The sequence below is a fragment of the Marmota monax genome, unplaced genomic scaffold (genome assembly GCF_021218885.2).
Source record: "Marmota monax isolate L192 unplaced genomic scaffold, Marmota_monax_Labrador192_F-V1.1 WCK01_AAM20220418_F8-fsc00190, whole genome shotgun sequence".
Taxonomy (NCBI): domain Eukaryota; kingdom Metazoa; phylum Chordata; class Mammalia; order Rodentia; family Sciuridae; genus Marmota; species Marmota monax.
Window position 1 is genome coordinate 396,126 of NW_026693010.1, and position 17,737 is coordinate 413,862.

The following is a 17,737-nucleotide window of genomic DNA, read 5'->3' on the forward strand; positions in this document are numbered from 1 at the left end:
ACTTCTCTGTAGATTGAGAGAATACTGGGCGTTCGTCTGCAAGCTGGCCTCAGAGCTTGGACCCAGGTCCTTCTTGGACAGGCTGAAGATAAAGCAGAAGTTGACATGGATACAGATGCTCCACAAGTCAGTCACAAGCCTGGTGGAGAGCCCAAGATCAAAGTGAGTACCTCTTGTGGCATCCCATGTGCAAGTGAGCAAAATAGTTCTCCCCTTGGAAGGACCCATGGGGACTGGGGGTGTGGCTCAGTGGCAGAGCGCTTGCTCACACGCAGGGCCCTGGGCTCCACCCCAGCACCTAAAGAGGTGGAGGTGCTATGGAAAAGTCAGTCCACAGCAGGGAAACCTGATGGCACCATAACTGGTGACCTAAGTTAACACCACGTGCCCTGTGATGTGTGATCAGAGGGCACTTCACCTCTATGGCCTTTCCCCAGAGTCCTCAGTCTCATTCTAGCCATGAGAAAATGTCCTGCAATCCCAGACTGAAGAGTCCTGAATATCAAGGAGAAACTAGACAAATGTCACAGGTTGGAAGTGATTGAGAGATGTGACAAGTGTCATGTAGCCATTTGGATCAGGTCCTGGGGACCTGACTGAAGTCTGTACCATAGTTCACAGCGTTTCTGTCCTCGTGAAGGGTGTTTACATGAGAGTTGGTGACACTACTCAACTTATAAGCCTAAGATAATTTCAAAGAAGGAAGTAATAAGAAAATAGATAAACTTTAAGGTGGGTGTGGTAGTGCACACCTATAATCCCTGCAGCTCAGGAGGCTGAGGCAAAGGAGGATCACAAGTGCAAAGCCAGCCTCAGCAACCTAGTGAGGCCCTAATAACTCAGTGAGACCCTGTCTCTAAGTAAAATTTTTAAAAATAATAAATACATAAATTTTAGAAAGGAATCCACACTGGGGACTCTGCCTACCAAGCATTCATGAACTATTCAGAAATTATTTCATGAACTGGACACACTCTGCCCACAAGTAGAAGTCTAAATCCAAGTCTTGTGGAAGTACCAGCAGCCCAGGGGTTGCTCCTGCAGACGGCAGTCTCTGTCTGCAAGCTGTCTGTGTTCCGCTTGTGTGAAGGAGTGGTCAGCCAGCACTTGGTGAGCTTTCCAGAGACTTGTGCAGTTCTGTTGTTAGAACTGTGCCCACAGACCTTGTCTGCCACTGTGGGAGGTCGCCCTGCAGTTCATAAGCCAGGCACTTACTCTGTGTTTACAGTTGACAATAAAAAGGGCTCACAGAATGTAAGCCCAGAAGAATCGCAGGTGCAGATGTTGAACTGGGAGAAGCAAAGAGGCTTTTTTATCTTTTTCTTCCCTTTCCCAAACCCTTAATGCCTGAATTTTTTTCGCTTTTTAGTATTATAAGTATTCTATGCCTGGAGCATACTTTTGTATTATTTTTTATTTTTCAGGTGTAGTTGGACACAATACCTTTATCTGTCTATTTTTATGTGGTGCTGAGGATCAAACCCAGGGCCCCGCACATGTTAGGGGAGCGCCCTGCCACTGAGCCCCAGCCCCAGCGCCCTGGAGCATACTGTTTAAAGTACTCAGTTACAGAGGAACAATGAGTATGTCTAAGCCAATAAATTATCTGAAGTGGGAAAATTACCTGGTTTGAGTTGGAATTCTAGAGGAGCTTAAAGCACTGGCAGGTGGCACAGATTAGTTCAGCTTGGTAAACCAGAGTTCCTGTCGTGTATGGCTGGCAGCCAGCACCCACCTACTCTCCCTGCATCGGGGCCTTGGCTTCTTGGGCTTCAGGTGGCCATATCAACAGAGGTCAGGGACATCAAGTCTCAGGGTGCTCAATTAAGCATTGGCTGTGTATTCGATACCCAGACACCAGGGACCGTGAGGAGATAGAGCAGTGCCTGCCTTCGACTGTGTGAGTGGGGGGCCTGAACCACTGAGCTACAGCCCCAGTTCTCATGCATTATTCATTTGTTTTTGGTATTGGGGATTGAACCCAGGGTTGCTTTACCACTGATCCCTTTTTTTATTTTGAGACAGGGTCTCACTGAGTAGTTGAGGCTGGCCTCAACTTGCGATCCTCCTGCCCCAGCCTCCTAGGTTGCTGGGATTACAAGCGTGCGCCACTGCACCCCACTTGCCTTTACCTTATGATATAAGTGGCAAGGGTGTACATCATAAACGTGAAATTATCACAAGGTCCTCTAATAAAGTGACAGACTTGGTTGTTCAGACTGAAGTAATATAATAATTTAGAGAAAGTTAAGATTCAAAACAATCTTGAATATATTTATTGAAATATAATGCTGAATAAATAATGAGACCTTTCTTTTACAGAATGTTGTTCATGAGCTAAGAATAACCAATCAGGTAATCTATTTGAATCCGCCAATTGAAGAATGCAGATACAAGCTCTATCAGGAAATGTTTGCCTGGAAGATGGTTGTGCTGTCCCTCCCCAGGATCCAGAGTCAGAGATACCAGGTCAGCCTTCTGGGGTCTTAGAGCGTGTGCCCTCTGAACAGGGTTCTCCTAGGGGCGGGGTGCTGCGACACTGCTCTTCGTGTGTCTTTCCGGATCCTTAGGGAGACCTAGAGGAGGCTTTGTATGACTTCCACGGAGACACTTGGCACTGGTGGCTAGGTCTTGGCTGTCTCTCCATGAATGTCCTTCCATGAGTGTCTTTGGAACCTCAGTAACCGCTGCTTCTCCATTGTCCCCACTTTTTATTAGAGAAATGTTCAAACATGCACAGAAGTAGCAGGAGTTGTGAGCTCCCACCATCCAGATTTACTTTTCAACTTGTGACCAATTTTATTTCATTTATATTTCCTTCCCTACTTTCCCACTCCTATCAGATTATTTTAAAGTAAATTCCAGATGTGACATACTCTTGTTAGTGTACTGCTAGAACCAAATGAAAACTTAAAACACCATTTAGTCCCTGGCCTCTGGCCAATGTTACTTCTAAATAGGACCAGTGGTTTTCAAGTAAAAAGATTCCACAACTACAGCAGACTCTTCTAGAACTTAGTGATCCTATTGAGAACTTACCTCTTTCCTTGGCTTCGACATCAACTTAGTTCTTTAGGATGTTCAGGTAGTTAACTGATATAGTTTGCAATTTTGTCAGTGGTTAGCCCAAAACTTGGCAATGTCCAGCTAATCAGAGCCAAGCTGTGCGTGCTGGCCCTGCCCCTCAAGGAGTCTACCTGTGATCTTTAGGATCCTTCTTGTTGTGCTTGTGGGTTTAAGTAGCTGCAATTCTATTTGCATTGTTCCCTTGTCTGTCTCCAAACTTGACACACTGAAGTCAGCCCTCTTCAGTGCACTAGCTCCTGTTTCCTTTCCCTGGGTTCTTCCCTCTATTGGAGTCTTCCTGTCACATGAAGTACATATCACAAGTCACAGCAGGGTCACCCCCGTTGTCCTGTGGCCTTCTGGTTCTGGGAGTTCTACTGCATACTGCTTGGCTTCACTTGTGGCTTGTTGCTCAGGTGGGCGTGCACTACGAGTTGACTGAGGAGGAGAAGTTCTACCGCAATGCTTTAACGCGCATGCCCGACGGCCCTGTCGCCCTGGAGGAGTCCTACTCTGCTGTCATGGGCATCGTGACTGAGGTCGAGCAGTACGTTAAGGTAGGAGGCCTTTCTGAACTTCACCTACTTATGCTCTAGAGTCTTCCAAGACTCTTCAGAGTAGGAGACACAGAGTGTAGAGCTGAAGGATCTCGACAGTCCCTAATGTGGGACACTAGGTAACATTTACTAATTTTAAAGCAAAAAGTAAAACTGGGACAAGTACTTTTCGGTTTTAACTGTGATGTTCAAGAACAGTAAATTTTATTCTTTTTTTGATATCAAAGTTCTGAGCATGTGAAATGTGAGTTTTTCTAATGCTGAGAACATGTGGATCTTTTTAATGGAATGTGAAGGGACTGTCTCATTCTGGACAACGGAGCAGTAGTGTTTGACCTCATTCTTCATGCAGGTCTGGCTCCAGTATCAGTGCCTATGGGACATGCAGGCTGAGAACATCTACAACAGGCTGGGCGAAGATCTCAACAAGTGGCAAGCCCTCTTGGTCCAGATAAGGAAGGCCAGGGGGACCTTTGACAATGCAGAAACCAAGAAGGAGTTTGGACCAGTGGTTATAGATTATGGCAAGGTGAGCTCGTGGTGTTCTTGACAGTGCCGGGACACCTGGGAATCAGCACTGCTCTTCAACTGCTGACCTGCTGCTGTGTGCTGCTTCACCCCAGGTGCAGTCCAAGGTGAACTTGAAGTATGACTCCTGGCATAAAGAGGTTCTGAGCAAATTTGGGCAGATGCTGGGCTCAAACATGACCGAATTCCATTCCCAGATCTCAAAGGTGAGGAGGTAGATTCTGCATGTAACTAGGCTGCTGGGAGTCTTGGCCAGGGGTAAATGCAGCCCTCTCTCTGAACAGTCTCGCCAAGAGCTGGAGCAGCACTCCGTGGACACCGCCAGCACCTCTGACGCAGTGACCTTCATCACCTACGTGCAGTCTTTGAAGCGGAAGATCAAGCAATTTGAGAAGCAAGTGGAGGTGAGCTCTGCAGATAGTTAACTTCTCGAGCAAAGACACTAGTTGAGTTTGAGTTTTGTAATGTTTTGCCTTCCGAGGGGACATTCTGACTTGACTATTGAAGCACATTTTTTTACATATGGTCTATAGACTGTCCTGTCCTAACCACCTAATGTGCTTGTTAAAATACATTGCTGAGGCCACCATCCTGGGAGTCTGCATTTTTAAAAGTTCTGCAGGTGATTCCCATGCACACAGGGTTTGAGAACAACTGGATTTTTGTTTGTTTTTTCTCTTCAATTTGCTGCAGTTGCTTTCAAGTCACTAGACTCGAATATCCTTTCTAGATTCTGGAATGGGGTGAGGCTCAGCCCCTGTCTGCTCTCATGTCCTGTTCAGGCCCTCTGGGTACAACTAGGTGCAGTAACTAGTCAGCCATGTTGGACTCCCAGGGCATGCTGCCCTCTGACCACAGTAATCAGGCTGGAAGGTTGTACAAGAACAAGTTGTGATCTTTTATGCTCAAAATGTCTTCTCTGTGATGGGACTCTGACAGTAGTTTCTCTTACTGTAGAAGGCAAAAAAATCACTTTGTCTTTTAACTTTCAAAGCTCTACCGCAATGGTCAGCGCCTGCTGGAAAAGCAAAGGTTTCAGTTCCCACCTTCCTGGCTCTATATCGACAACATCGAGGGAGAGTGGGGAGCCTTCAATGACATTATGCGGCGGAAGGACTCTGCCATCCAGCAGCAGGTGGCAAACCTGCAGATGAAGATCGTGCAGGAGGACCGGGCTGTGGAGAGCCGCACCACTGACCTGCTGACAGACTGGGAGAAGACCAAGCCAGTCACAGTGAGCCTCACCAGGCCATGCTGACCACCAGCATGATCTGGAGAACTTTCTTTCAGATTTAGAAAGCCTTGCTGGTGTGTTAGCTTGCCAGTACTAGAGAATTTTTCCCCCTTTTTGTAACAAAAAAGCAATACTTGCAGCCAGGCATGGTGGCATGCACCTGTAGGCCCTCTGCTTGGGAGGCTGGGTTAGGGATGGCTTGAGCCCAGGAGCTCAAAGCAGCCTGAGCAACCTAGCAAGATGCCCCTCTCGAAAACACAATGATCCCAGTGGCCTGGGAGGCTGAGGGGAGGAGGTTTACATGTTTTAGACTAGACTCAGCAACTTAGCAAGGCCCCAAGTAACTTAGCAAGACCATGTCTCAAAATAAATGAAAAAGGACTGGGGATGTGGCTCAGTGGTTAAGCACCTCGGGTTTATTTCCTGGTACCAAACAAAACAAAACTGGGGTGTAGTGCAGTGGAAGAGTACTTGCCTGGTGTGCATAAAAAAACCAATACTTGTAGATGGTGAGTAAAAAGCCAACTTGGGCCTCTCATTACCCAGAGACACCATCATTTAAATCAGGGTATAGTCTTGAGAGCTAAAGATTTTCTGTTTTTAAATTAGTCTTTTCCTTTAGGCATGCTCAAAGATCAGAATTTGGGCCCGGTGTGGTGATGCACACCTGCAATTCCAGTAGCTTGGGAGGCTGAGGCAGGAGGATCACAAGTTCAAGGCCAGCCTCAGCAACTTAGCAAGGCCCTAAGCAACTTTGTGAGACCAAGTCTCTAAATAAAAAATAAAAAGGCTGTGGATGTGGTAAAGCACCCCTGGGTTCAGTCCCTAGTACTAAAAATAAATAAATCCGACCTTGGTTTCTGTAAAGGGGATGTGCCTGACAGTGCCACCAGGCAGTGTGTGCTGTGGGGAGGCAGGTTCTGTTGCTGTCCACGCGCCTGCGCTCCATCGTCCCAGTGTTTACTGAGCACCAACGCTCCAGGCTTCGTCCTAGCAGCAGTAGTGAAAGGGACAAGAGCCCCACACTCCTGTCGGGGGAGAGGTAATAATGACTAACAAGAAAAGCATGTCCCTTGAGGCAGGTGCTGGCCAGGGTGGCAGAGCGTGCCAGTGGCTACTGCTGTGTCTGGGAAGGGCATGGTGAAGGGAGACCTGAAGGAGGGCAGTGGCAGGTTGTGCTCATGGAAAGGTGACAGAAAGTAGATAATGGCATTTTTGGCTTATTGGGGTAGAATTCAGTGTTTTGCTTATTTAGATGTACAGATGAGCATAGGGAAAAAAGGAAAGGAAGTTAAGATATCCTGAATGTTCCTCTAGTTTAGAGGCCTGGTGTGCAGCTGGGCCCTTGCAGGTTCTACTTTGTGTTTCAGAGGATCTGCTCTTACTGAGGCCATCACTGCTCATTACAAACGCTCCCTCCAGTAGGGGAATGAGTGTTAATCAATAGCAAGGTTCTCTTGTGGATCACCTCAGCTTGGTGAAGTGCCAGGAATGTGGTGGAGTTAAGTTTGAGGTGGGATTCTCCTCTGGTAGAAAACTGATAGTTTCTGCACTTGTCCTTTGTGTCTGTCTGTGAGTTAATGGGTTCAGACAGGAAATCTTTAACTGTATTGTTTATGGGAAACCAGGCCCATCTCCTGCCACTCATTTTCTTCATGGGGAACAATGGTTTGTCAGAGAAAGCCAGGCCTTGGCTTCGAGAGCTGTGCCTGAGCGCGCCCAGCCAACGGCCCCTGTCCTCCCTCCGCCTCCCAGGCACTGGTGTACACTCACAGCCAGTCCTGTGCACAGGCCCACGTGGACGATTGTTGAATGCGTACCCCCGTGCACGCGTTCAGTCAGGAATTCCCAGGAGCTCAGTAGGCCCTCGCATAAGCCACAGCTTTCCTCTCCCAAAGATTCCCTGTGCTCTGGCTTCTCTTAGGGCAACCTTCGCCCAGAGGAGGCGCTGCAGGCTCTGACCATATACGAGGGGAAGTTTGGCAGGCTGAAGGACGACAGGGAAAAGTGCGCCAAGGCCAAGGAGGCGCTGGAGCTGACCGACAGTGGGCTCCTCAGCGGCAGCGAGGAGCGCGTGCAGGTACCGACCACGGAGCTAGCTGGGGTTCCGCTCCGCCTGGCTCTGCCGCTGAATTCCTGCCAGAGTCTGGTGTGATTTCCTTTTTCTTTGTTAGTTGTGAGCTGTTTGCTCTTTCCACCATTTGACTGCTTTGCTATTCTTAATCATAGGTGGCTTTAGAGGAATTACAGGACCTCAAAGGCGTTTGGTCAGAGCTATCTAAGGTCTGGGAGCAAATTGATCAGATGAAGGAGCAGCCCTGGGTCTCAGTACAGCCTCGGAAGGTAGGTCTTGTCAAAGTAGCTGCTTGGTGTGTGCCTTTGTAGTATCAGTTACAGGCTTCATTTAGGAACCTTGCAAGCAAGTAACTAGAGTTCATAAATGTCACTTAATGTCCTGTGTGTCATTAACATTATTCACACAGACTAATGTAAAGCTTATTTCAAAACCATTTTTAAATATTTCACCATTTAAAGAAATGTCAGCAATTAAATATCATCGTGTGTCTCTTCTGACAGCTTCGACAAAATTTAGATGGCCTGCTGAACCAGCTGAAGAGCTTCCCCGCGCGCCTGCGGCAGTACGCCTCCTACGAGTTTGTTCAGAGGCTGCTGAAAGGCTACATGAAGGTAGGCCAGAGAGCCTCGGGCAGTGGGCGGCCAGCAGAAGCACACCCGCCCAGCACCGGGTTCCTTCTCCGTGTAGGTGAACATGCTGGTGATCGAGCTGAAATCTGAAGCACTGAAAGACCGCCACTGGAAGCAGCTGATGAAGAGGCTGCATGTGAATTGGGTGGTTTCCGAGCTGACCCTTGGCCAAATCTGGGACGTCGATTTGCAGAAAAACGAAGCTATTGTCAAGGATGTACTGCTTGTGGCACAGGGAGAGATGGCCCTGGAAGAATTTTTGAAGCAGGTCAGTAACAGGATTGGACGTGTTCAGGCTATTGTGTAGACTTGAGCATTGAAACGAAACCTTGTCACCTGTGGTCCCTTACATCCCCATAACCCTTGTCCCTGGGCAGTTAGACCAGTGACATTCTGATAACATGCCTTTTCCTGGTTTCAATTTAGATAAGAGAAGTGTGGAATACTTATGAACTCGACTTGGTCAACTATCAGAACAAGTGTCGCCTGATTCGAGGGTGGGATGACCTATTCAACAAGGTCAAGGAGCACATCAACAGTGTGTCTGCCATGAAACTCTCTCCATATTACAAGGTATGGTTGCTGGGGAGACCTGCTCCCTGGGCAGAGCTCTGTGCCTCCATTGCTGTACTTCTGCACTGACGAGGTGCCTGCTTTTTAAAACATCAGTCAGATGGCTTTTCTGGGATCCCAGTCTTCATTTTTCAGTGAGTTTTCTCAGATCCATGAGTGAAAAGCTCAGCAGATGAGCTTTGCCCTTTTGTGTACCTGCTAGGTTTTCGAAGAGGATGCCCTGAGCTGGGAAGACAAGTTGAACCGGATCATGGCTCTCTTCGACGTGTGGATTGATGTGCAGAGGCGATGGGTCTACCTGGAAGGCATCTTCACAGGCAGCGCGGACATCAAACACCTGTTACCCGTGGAAACCCAGCGTTTCCAGAGGTATGACCTCTAACTGGGGCCAGGTGTTGGTAGTTTTTGCTGGAAAGCACCCTCCATAGAGGCTGACACGTGTTGTCTTTTAACTTTGTCCATAGCATCAGCACGGAATTCTTGGCGCTGATGAAAAAAGTGTCCAAGTCTCCCCTTGTTATGGATGTTCTGAACATCCAGGGAGTGCAGCGTTCCCTGGAAAGGCTGGCAGACCTGCTAGGAAAGATCCAGAAAGCACTGGGAGAGTACCTGGAAAGAGAGCGATCCTCTTTCCCCAGGTAAGGTGCTTGCTTTGACTCAGACTGAAATGGAGTGGGTTGCAGTTGTGCTTTTCCTTCTGGGCTTGAGTGTTGTCAGTTTTGTTAGCCAGTAGTCCTCGAATGAACACCGTTCAGCTCACATGTAGTGACTTCTAGTGGCACTCTCGATCCAGTCTCTTCCTCGGCTCTGTCAGGCTTCACAGGGTGGCTCTCATTTCCCCTCAGGGCAGCTTGCATCCCTCCGAGGACTCTTAATTGTTTCTAAGTGGTGGTTCTTTTTTATGAACGATTTTCTTACAATGACTAGAGCAGATTTTTTTTTTTTAAAAATGACTTGATGAAGTAAGGGTAAATGGCATTGAATTATTTCTTAAATCTTACTGAATAAATGCATATGTCTTTTGCTGAGGGCTAAAAGAAGTTGGGATATAATCTGAATTCAAGGTGGAGATTTTTCTACTAGTAGCCACATCTTCTTTGTCTTCCTACAATTTGAAACTTTTCCTAACTTTTGTACAAATAATAATGGCCACTTAAATGCTATTTAATTTTAGGTTCTATTTTGTGGGTGATGAAGATTTGCTTGAAATCATTGGAAATAGCAAGAATGTAGCTAAACTACAGAAACACTTTAAGAAGATGTTTGCTGGAGTTTCAAGCATCATCCTCAATGAAGATAACTCTGTGGTCCTGGGCATTTCATCCCGAGAAGGAGAAGAGGTAGGACAATTTACATTTCAGATTTAGAAAACTGCTTTCATATCTTTGCACATCCTGATTCATATTTTTTCTTTTTGATTTCAGGTTATGTTTAAAACTCCTGTGTCCATCACAGAACATCCCAAAATCAATGAGTGGCTCACACTGGTGGAAAAGGAAATGAGAGTCACCCTGGCTAAACTTCTTGCTGAATCTGTTACAGAAGTAGAGATTTTTGGTAAAGCAACATCAATTGATCCAAATACCTACATCACATGGATTGATAAGTATCAGGTAAACTGTGGATGAAAGCACTGCCTGACTTTACAGGTGACCCTTTGGAAGCCAAAGGCTGGGGTGGGAGGATCCCTTGAGCCCATAAACTCTGCCAGCCTGAGCAAAAGCAAGACCTTCTCTCAAAAAAACAAACCGAGGCCTGGGGTTGTGGCTCAGCGGCAGAGCATTCACCTTGCACGTGCGGGGCCCTGGGTTTGATCCTCAGCACCACATAAAAATAAAACAAAGGTATTGTGTCTCACTACAAATAAAAAAAAAATATTAAAAAAAAAAAAAACTGACCCTGTGGACCTGTGTCCTGTTTCTGCCAGGCCCAGCTTGTGGTGCTGTCGGCCCAGATTGCCTGGTCTGAAAACGTGGAGAGTGCCCTGAGCAACGTTGGAGGCGGTGGGGACGCTGCACCCCTACACTCCGTGCTGAGCAACGTGGAGGCCACCCTCAATGTGCTGGCAGACTCGGTCCTCATGGAGCAGCCCCCACTCCGGAGGCGGAAGCTGGAGCACTTGGTGAGTCTCGAGCCTGGCCCTTCCTCACCTCTACGCCCTCACACCTCAACCCACGTAGGCAAAAGAGGCCACACCTAGGACACATTCCTGTCAGTGTCACAAAAAAGTGGAGGACATGTTCCTGCTCTCCGGGGGTCTTTGGCTCTGTGCTCCTATTGAGCTGTACTCCAGGGTCAGATGACTGCAGGCAGGAGAGCATCCTGGCCTTGGTCAGAGTCTGTCACTCCTCCTCATGTCCTCTTAGAAGTGGCCAAGACAGTGCTGGGCGCCTCAGTGTGGGAGCTCCCAGGCTCCAAGCCCAGCAGGTGGGCCCTACTCTTGGGCAGACACGAGAAAGCCGCTCCCCTGCCCCATGTTATGCCAGTTGCAGTTTTTATGTATCGGCATGGGTGCTGTTGTTTGTTGTTTCTTTGTTTTGCTCTAGCTCTCAATTCTGTGTCACAAGAGGTTTTGCTATTGTCTCTGGAGGTGAACTTGAGTTTTTTTGTATTTACCGAGAGCCACTGTAACTGGACATAGAATCCCAATTTAAATTTAGCAAATAATCCAGAGAATGCTTGGTTTGAGTGTTACTTTATCTTATGCCAAACGTTTATTTCCTCAGATAACAGAGTTGGTTCACCAGAGAGATGTCACCAGGTCTTTGATAAAAAGCAAGATTGACAACGCCAAATCTTTTGAATGGCTCAGCCAGATGCGATTTTACTTTGACCCTAAGCAAACCGATGTGTTACAGCAGTTGTCAATTCAAATGGCAAATGCCAAATTTAACTATGGCTTTGAGTACCTGGGTGTTCAGGACAAGCTGGTCCAGACCCCTCTCACTGATCGCTGCTACTTGACGATGACACAAGCCTTGGAGGCCAGGCTGGGGGGTTCCCCATTTGGTAAGTTACTCCATAAACCTGGATAGAAAGAATCATGTGGTAGACATAATTTTAAAAGGCTAAGCTAGGGATTTGGATAGATTTCTTAATTACACAGTTGGTACATTCTGAAAACTTAAATTTGTTTGCCTTTGTTGTATCTGCTTTTACTTTTAAAGTGAATTGCTTTGCCAGGCATGGTGGCACACACCTATAACCCCAGCAATTTGGGAGGCTGAGGCAAGAGAATCACAAATTCAAAGCCTGCCTAGGCAAACTTAAAAAGGGCTTGGGATGTAGCTCAGTGGTAGAAATCCCCCCAGTTCAAGCCTAATACCACCAAAACAACAACAAAAAGTTAGTTTTTACTCTTCTCTTAAAGTTATATTCCCATTAAGTAGCAGATTCAGGTACTCAACTACTTTTCTTCAAATAATAGGTCCTGCCGGAACTGGGAAAACAGAGTCCGTCAAGGCTTTGGGCCATCAACTTGGACGGTTTGTTTTAGTTTTCAACTGCGATGAAACCTTTGACTTCCAGGTAAGAAGCTTTATCAGATCCACCTAAAATCAAATGTCCTGAAGGGGTCACATGGGAACACTGAATCTGGCTTCTCAGAGCCACCAGCCTTGCAACTCAGTGTGATTTTTTTTTTTATGGTTTTCCAAGTCCAATAGGGACAGGTATTATTTCAGTGTTGGAGGAATCCAACTGTGCTTTGAAGTTGATTTCTGACTTCATGTTCTCAAAGTTAAATGTTTGTCATTTATCCAGAAATGCTAAGCTCCTGTGTCTGGAAATAAACATTATTATGTGTGAGAAACAAAAAGTAGTAGAACAAAAATATCTGCTTTGTCAGTGGGAGCTTTTGGGCACAGGAGGAGAACTTGGTCCACCTGCACGGTGGTCATGCTATCTGTAGGTGCTGGCCCCTTTCCTCAGTGAGACTCGGACCTCACCCTCAACCACCTCAGTAGGCGGCTGAGACTCTGGTTTTCAGGAATTCCTGACCTGCCCAAGGCTGGACCAGTCTCCAGAGCCAGTATTCTATGTAAAGCCCACGCTGAGACCAGGATGTCTTGGGTACCACTACCATGGGCCGCACGGCCTAGCCAATAGGGGCCATTCTTCTCACCAAGATCGAGGCTCTGGCAGCTTTAGCTCCTGGCGAGGCCCCTCCTGGTGTGCAGACAGACACCCTCCCAGTGGAACCTCAGTCTTTCCTCTGGTGCACACAGAAAGAGAGTTTACGTATCTCCATCCTCTTATGAGAACGGCAGTCCTAACTGGGCACAGTGGCACATGTGTGTAATCCCAGCAACTCAGGAGGCTGAGGCAGGAGGATGGCAAGTTTGGGACCAGCCTGGGAACTTAGTGAGACCCTGTCTCAAAATTAAAGGCTAAGTGGTAGAGCATCCCTGAGTTCAGTCACCAATATCACAAAAATTAACTACTTCTAGACAGCCTGAGTCTCTGCGTACAGCCACACTGGGGTGTCCTGGGCAGTCCCTGGCAGAAGTTTCACCTTCTCTCTCGCCCTCCATTTCAGGCAATGGGACGGATCTTTGTGGGGCTTTGCCAGGTGGGCGCCTGGGGCTGCTTTGACGAGTTTAACCGCCTGGAGGAGCGAATGCTCTCCGCCGTGTCCCAGCAGGTGCAGTGCATCCAGGAAGCACTGCGGGAGCACTCCAACCCCAACTATGACAAGAGTAAGACGCCTCCTTTTAAAAACCACTCTTGAGCAGGTAGAGGGAATTCTGACGTGAGCCGATCTGGGCGTGAAAACGCCGTTCAGGCCCTGTCGTGCACCGAGGCCAGAGACCAAGGGGACCGAGCCGTGGCTCTGTGTCAGTGGCTCGTGGCCACTGCTGGAGCTGGGCACACTTCACCCACACTTATGCCCTGCAGCAGGGCTTCCTCTGCCAGGCCAGGGCCTGAACTCTCCCACACGGCATTTGCCACAGGAGCCCTCGGTTCGCCCCCTGCCCACATCCCAGGGAGCCAGGCCCCCAGCTCCTGTGGGCCCACGTTGTGCCATCTGATCTGCCATCAGGCCCACTGTCAGGGTCAGATGTTGAAAGAAACATGTCAAAATTGGGTGGGCGTGAGTTTCCCTACCGAGGTCCACAGGCTGTTTTGTTTCCTGTTATTCAACAATAGTGGTAACTTGTCTTACAGAGAATTCCCAGACCTCCTAAATAACACACAGGAGTGTCAAAGCAGCCCTTACGTCTGTGTCAATACTCATGAATAAACAATCCTGAGTGGTTCGGGGGTAGGAAGGGGGGCTGGGTTGTGTGTACTACTCGAGGGCCCTAGGAAGAGGTGGTCCTCATGCTGTAGCCACCAGGCATGCGAGAGCATGGACACATTCCCTTCTGTACTGCATTTCCATTCCTAAGCTGTCCTGTTGCCACTGGTGTCATGGTGCACGAACAGGCCAGGAGCTCCCTGCCTTGGGTGTCTGCATGCCACTCCTGTGTGCCTGGCGTGTACAAATGGGTCTCCCTGAGGACCAGTGGGCTGCCGTGGGGAAGCCAGAGCAGCCCTTCTCCAAGCCTGCATCTGGCTCCCCAGGATGCTGGGCTTTGGGCTCGGAGGCCCCAGCGGAATGGGTGCCCTGTCATCTTAGGGACTGTTTTGCAGTGCTGGGGACCTGCCCATTTTTAGAGAACTTTTCACAGGTTTTTCCGTGTTAAAAGTGTTAATGGCATCATCTGATTCCAGCCTCTGCCCCCATCACTTGTGAGCTGCTGAACAAGCAAGTCAAGGTGAGCCCGGACATGGCCATCTTCATCACCATGAACCCTGGCTACGCAGGCCGCTCCAACCTCCCCGACAACCTCAAGAAGCTGTTCCGGAGCTTGGCCATGACCAAGCCTGACCGGCAGCTGATTGCCCAGGTCATGCTGTACTCACAGGGCTTCCGCACCGCCGAAGTTCTCGCCAACAAAATTGTCCCGTTCTTTAAGTGAGTAGCCCAGAGATCCACACACACATTCCAGCCTGTGCCCACGTAGCCCTGGAATTTCTGTCTGTATTTGTGGCATATCTTTAAAGTATTTGCCTCTGATTCCCTGGCCCTTAATACTGTCATTGCTTGAAGTGTACTGCTTTTCAAGAAAACCTCTGTTTCTTTCTTAGATTATGCGATGAGCAGCTCTCTTCTCAGAGCCACTATGACTTTGGTCTTCGGGCTTTGAAGAGTGTGCTGGTGAGTGCAGGCAACGTGAAGAGGGAGAGAATTCAAAAGATAAAGAGGGAGAAAGAGGAACGAGGGGAAGCCGTCGATGAAGGAGAAATTGCTGAAAATCTACCTGAACAAGAGGTTTGTACACAAATCCTTCTGACCGCTCAGACTTCGTGTCTCTTAAGTCCTGACTCGCGCTCTTGTGACTCACATGTCAGGATGGGTGGGGTGGACTGATTGACAGAGAGTTGAGGGAACACACTTCCCCACGCCCCTATAACAGATCCTGATACAGAGTGTCTGTGAGACCATGGTGCCCAAGCTGGTGGCAGAGGACATCCCGTTGCTCTTCAGCCTCCTGTCGGATGTGTTCCCTGGTGTCCAGTACCACCGGGGTGAAATGACTGCCCTTCGCGAGGAGCTGAAGAAAGTGTGTCAGGAGATGTACCTGACGTACGGCGATGGAGAAGAAGTTGGTGGAATGTGGGTTGAAAAGGTACAGGGCTGTTGGCTGTGTGCTCTCAGGGGACAGGGAGGCGCTCCCCCAGGGCCTGTTCAAGATAGCAAACGTGGAAATTTCCTTTATGTGGTATGATTAATTCCCTAAAAACGTGGACAAAGACATGATTTTAATGGAAATTTGCTTAAGCCAGTAAAACTCCTACTCATGGGATTTTCCAGTACTAGTTTAACAGCTTCAGTCGCTGAGGAGTATATGACTATGTTCCGTATTGGTTTCTTCTCTTCCTCTTCGTGTTGTGTGTGCAAGTTGTATGTGTTGCCCTGAGAAACGCTGTACTGAATTAAACCATGGCTGTGGCTGGGGAGGGTCTCACGAAGAGTTGCCCAGGCAGGCATGAAACTTGGAACCCTCCTGCCTTTTTGTCCGAACAGCTGGGATTATAGGTGTGGCCGCCATCTGGCCTTGTTGTCCTTGGGGGATCTGCTGTGCGATTGTTGAGGAGCCTGGAGGACCTCCCACAATTGAGAAAGGTCCGTGTGGATGTGGTCTATATGGCTTCCTTCAGTTGAAGAACTCTAGTACTTGCCGTTAAGGATCCATATGATACATTTCTTTTTTCTTTTTTTTTTTTTTTTTTTTTAAGAGAGAATTTTAATATTTATTTTTTAGTTTTTTTCGGCAGACACAACATCTTTGTATGTGGTGCTGGGATCGAACCCGGGCCGCACGCAAGCTAGGCGAGCGCGCTACCGCTTGAGCCACATCCCCAGCCCCCATATGATACATTTCTTGCTCACTATCATGAGCAGTGGCTGAAGCATGTCCTGTCCTTCCCTGGGGTGGTCACGGTGCTGGTCTCTGACCCTGCAGGTTCTCCAGCTCTATCAGATCACCCAGATAAATCACGGTCTGATGATGGTGGGGCCCTCAGGAAGTGGTAAGAGCATGGCCTGGCGGGTGCTGCTGAAGGCTCTGGAGAGGCTGGAGGGAGTGGAGGGCGTGGCCCATATCATCGACCCCAAGGCCATCAGCAAAGACCACCTCTACGGAACCCTGGACCCAAACACCAGGGAGTGGACAGACGGGCTCTTCACACATGTGCTCAGGAAGTACGTTGGCTTGATCTGGTTTGCATTCCAGGGAATAGGCCCACACACTGTTCTCAGTGTCCCCTCTAGAGGGGACTTGTTTGCCCAGCCAAGCTCTGAACAAGTTCAGCTCACTTGAGAAACCGTGGTGGGGTGAGCATTTGTAAATGGGAAAACCCCCTCCAGTCAACAGCCGTTTTAAACCCTTCCCTCTCAGGATCATAGACAATGTGCGGGGCGAGCTGCAGAAGCGCCAGTGGATCGTCTTTGATGGTGACGTGGACCCTGAGTGGGTGGAGAACCTGAACTCGGTGCTGGATGACAACAAGCTCCTGACCCTGCCTAACGGAGAGCGCCTCAGCCTGCCACCCAACGTGAGTAGCCTTCCTGGGCATAGCTGCAGGGCGCACACCCCAAGGTGCAGCTGTGGGCAGCAGGCTGTACGTGAGGTGTGCCTGTGTGCAGAGTTAGAGGCCAGCTGCAGCTGGAGAGTAGGGAATGGAGAGCTCCTGGAGTGACCTGGAAGCCCTGTGCGGCTTCACTGCAGTTTATGGGCCTCACTCTTTTGTTTTGTTAGTTATCTTCCACGGTGCCTAGTTCTACATTCAGCCTTGTCGTAGGTACATGTGGGGTTCAGTACTGTCTGCTCCGCTGTCCATTGAGGGCTTGGAACTTGGCCCTTCCTGATAAGCTGCTGAGAAGGTGTACCATGGCTGTCACTAGGGGTGGTGTGGAGGAGTCTGCTAAAGGGACAGATGAGGGTGTGAGGGACTGCATCCAGGCTGACTTCACAGTGTACGGCCTTAGTCCTTACAGAGAGGCTCAGGACTGGTGTGGTCATCCTCCCTAAGCCAGGCCATGAGGCCTTGGCTCAGTCTGTGTGCACTGTCCTGATGTGACAGAGGTTGGTCTTCTGTAAGGCCACGTAGCGCTGGGCTCAAGGCTCTGAAACTAGGTGCCTGATCAGAATCTCAACCCATTTACTAGCAGTGGCGGCTGGGCAGGTCACCCAGCCCTTGTGTGCATGGAGGTAGTGACATTCCTGCCTCCTGGTCTGTGTGGGCCAACATCTGGGTGGGATGAGCGCCTAGTGCCTGCTCACTGTGCACGGCACCCCCCGGGGAATCACTGCCTCTTTTCCACCAAGAGCTCCTGGACAGGGAGTCGTAGGTATTGTGGTCTGATCTGCCCTTTCCCCGCCCAGTTTTTTTTGTGGAGAGAAGGTTGGGTGTGAATTATGGCAGTGTGAATTGTAGGTAGACATTTTTAAAGTAAGTGAAGAAAAATAAATCATCTGGTTCAGTTTCTGTGTGGGTAAAAAAATTATGATGTCCGTATTCCCAC

General features: G+C 48.8%; 1 protein-coding gene across 2 annotated transcripts in view; it reads left to right on the top strand.

Moving 5' to 3' along the window:
* Positions 1-17,737, top strand: part of Dync1h1 (dynein cytoplasmic 1 heavy chain 1) — a 64,759-nt gene that overhangs the window by 20,178 nt on the left and 26,844 nt on the right. For both annotated transcript variants that reach the window (XM_046453171.2, XM_046453172.2), the window contains exons 10-34: positions 13-162; positions 2,323-2,469; positions 3,483-3,623; positions 3,976-4,152; positions 4,247-4,357; positions 4,436-4,555; positions 5,146-5,385; positions 7,310-7,465; positions 7,615-7,728; positions 7,963-8,073; positions 8,150-8,359; positions 8,518-8,664; positions 8,867-9,033; positions 9,129-9,302; positions 9,839-10,004; positions 10,089-10,277; positions 10,592-10,786; positions 11,391-11,673; positions 12,092-12,192; positions 13,202-13,361; positions 14,380-14,623; positions 14,797-14,980; positions 15,126-15,338; positions 16,176-16,414; positions 16,611-16,767. In XM_046453171.2, coding sequence (XP_046309127.1) covers positions 13-162; positions 2,323-2,469; positions 3,483-3,623; positions 3,976-4,152; positions 4,247-4,357; positions 4,436-4,555; positions 5,146-5,385; positions 7,310-7,465; positions 7,615-7,728; positions 7,963-8,073; positions 8,150-8,359; positions 8,518-8,664; positions 8,867-9,033; positions 9,129-9,302; positions 9,839-10,004; positions 10,089-10,277; positions 10,592-10,786; positions 11,391-11,673; positions 12,092-12,192; positions 13,202-13,361; positions 14,380-14,623; positions 14,797-14,980; positions 15,126-15,338; positions 16,176-16,414; positions 16,611-16,767 — 4,296 coding nt within the window. The remainder of the gene's footprint in view (positions 1-12; positions 163-2,322; positions 2,470-3,482; positions 3,624-3,975; positions 4,153-4,246; positions 4,358-4,435; positions 4,556-5,145; positions 5,386-7,309; positions 7,466-7,614; positions 7,729-7,962; positions 8,074-8,149; positions 8,360-8,517; positions 8,665-8,866; positions 9,034-9,128; positions 9,303-9,838; positions 10,005-10,088; positions 10,278-10,591; positions 10,787-11,390; positions 11,674-12,091; positions 12,193-13,201; positions 13,362-14,379; positions 14,624-14,796; positions 14,981-15,125; positions 15,339-16,175; positions 16,415-16,610; positions 16,768-17,737) is intronic.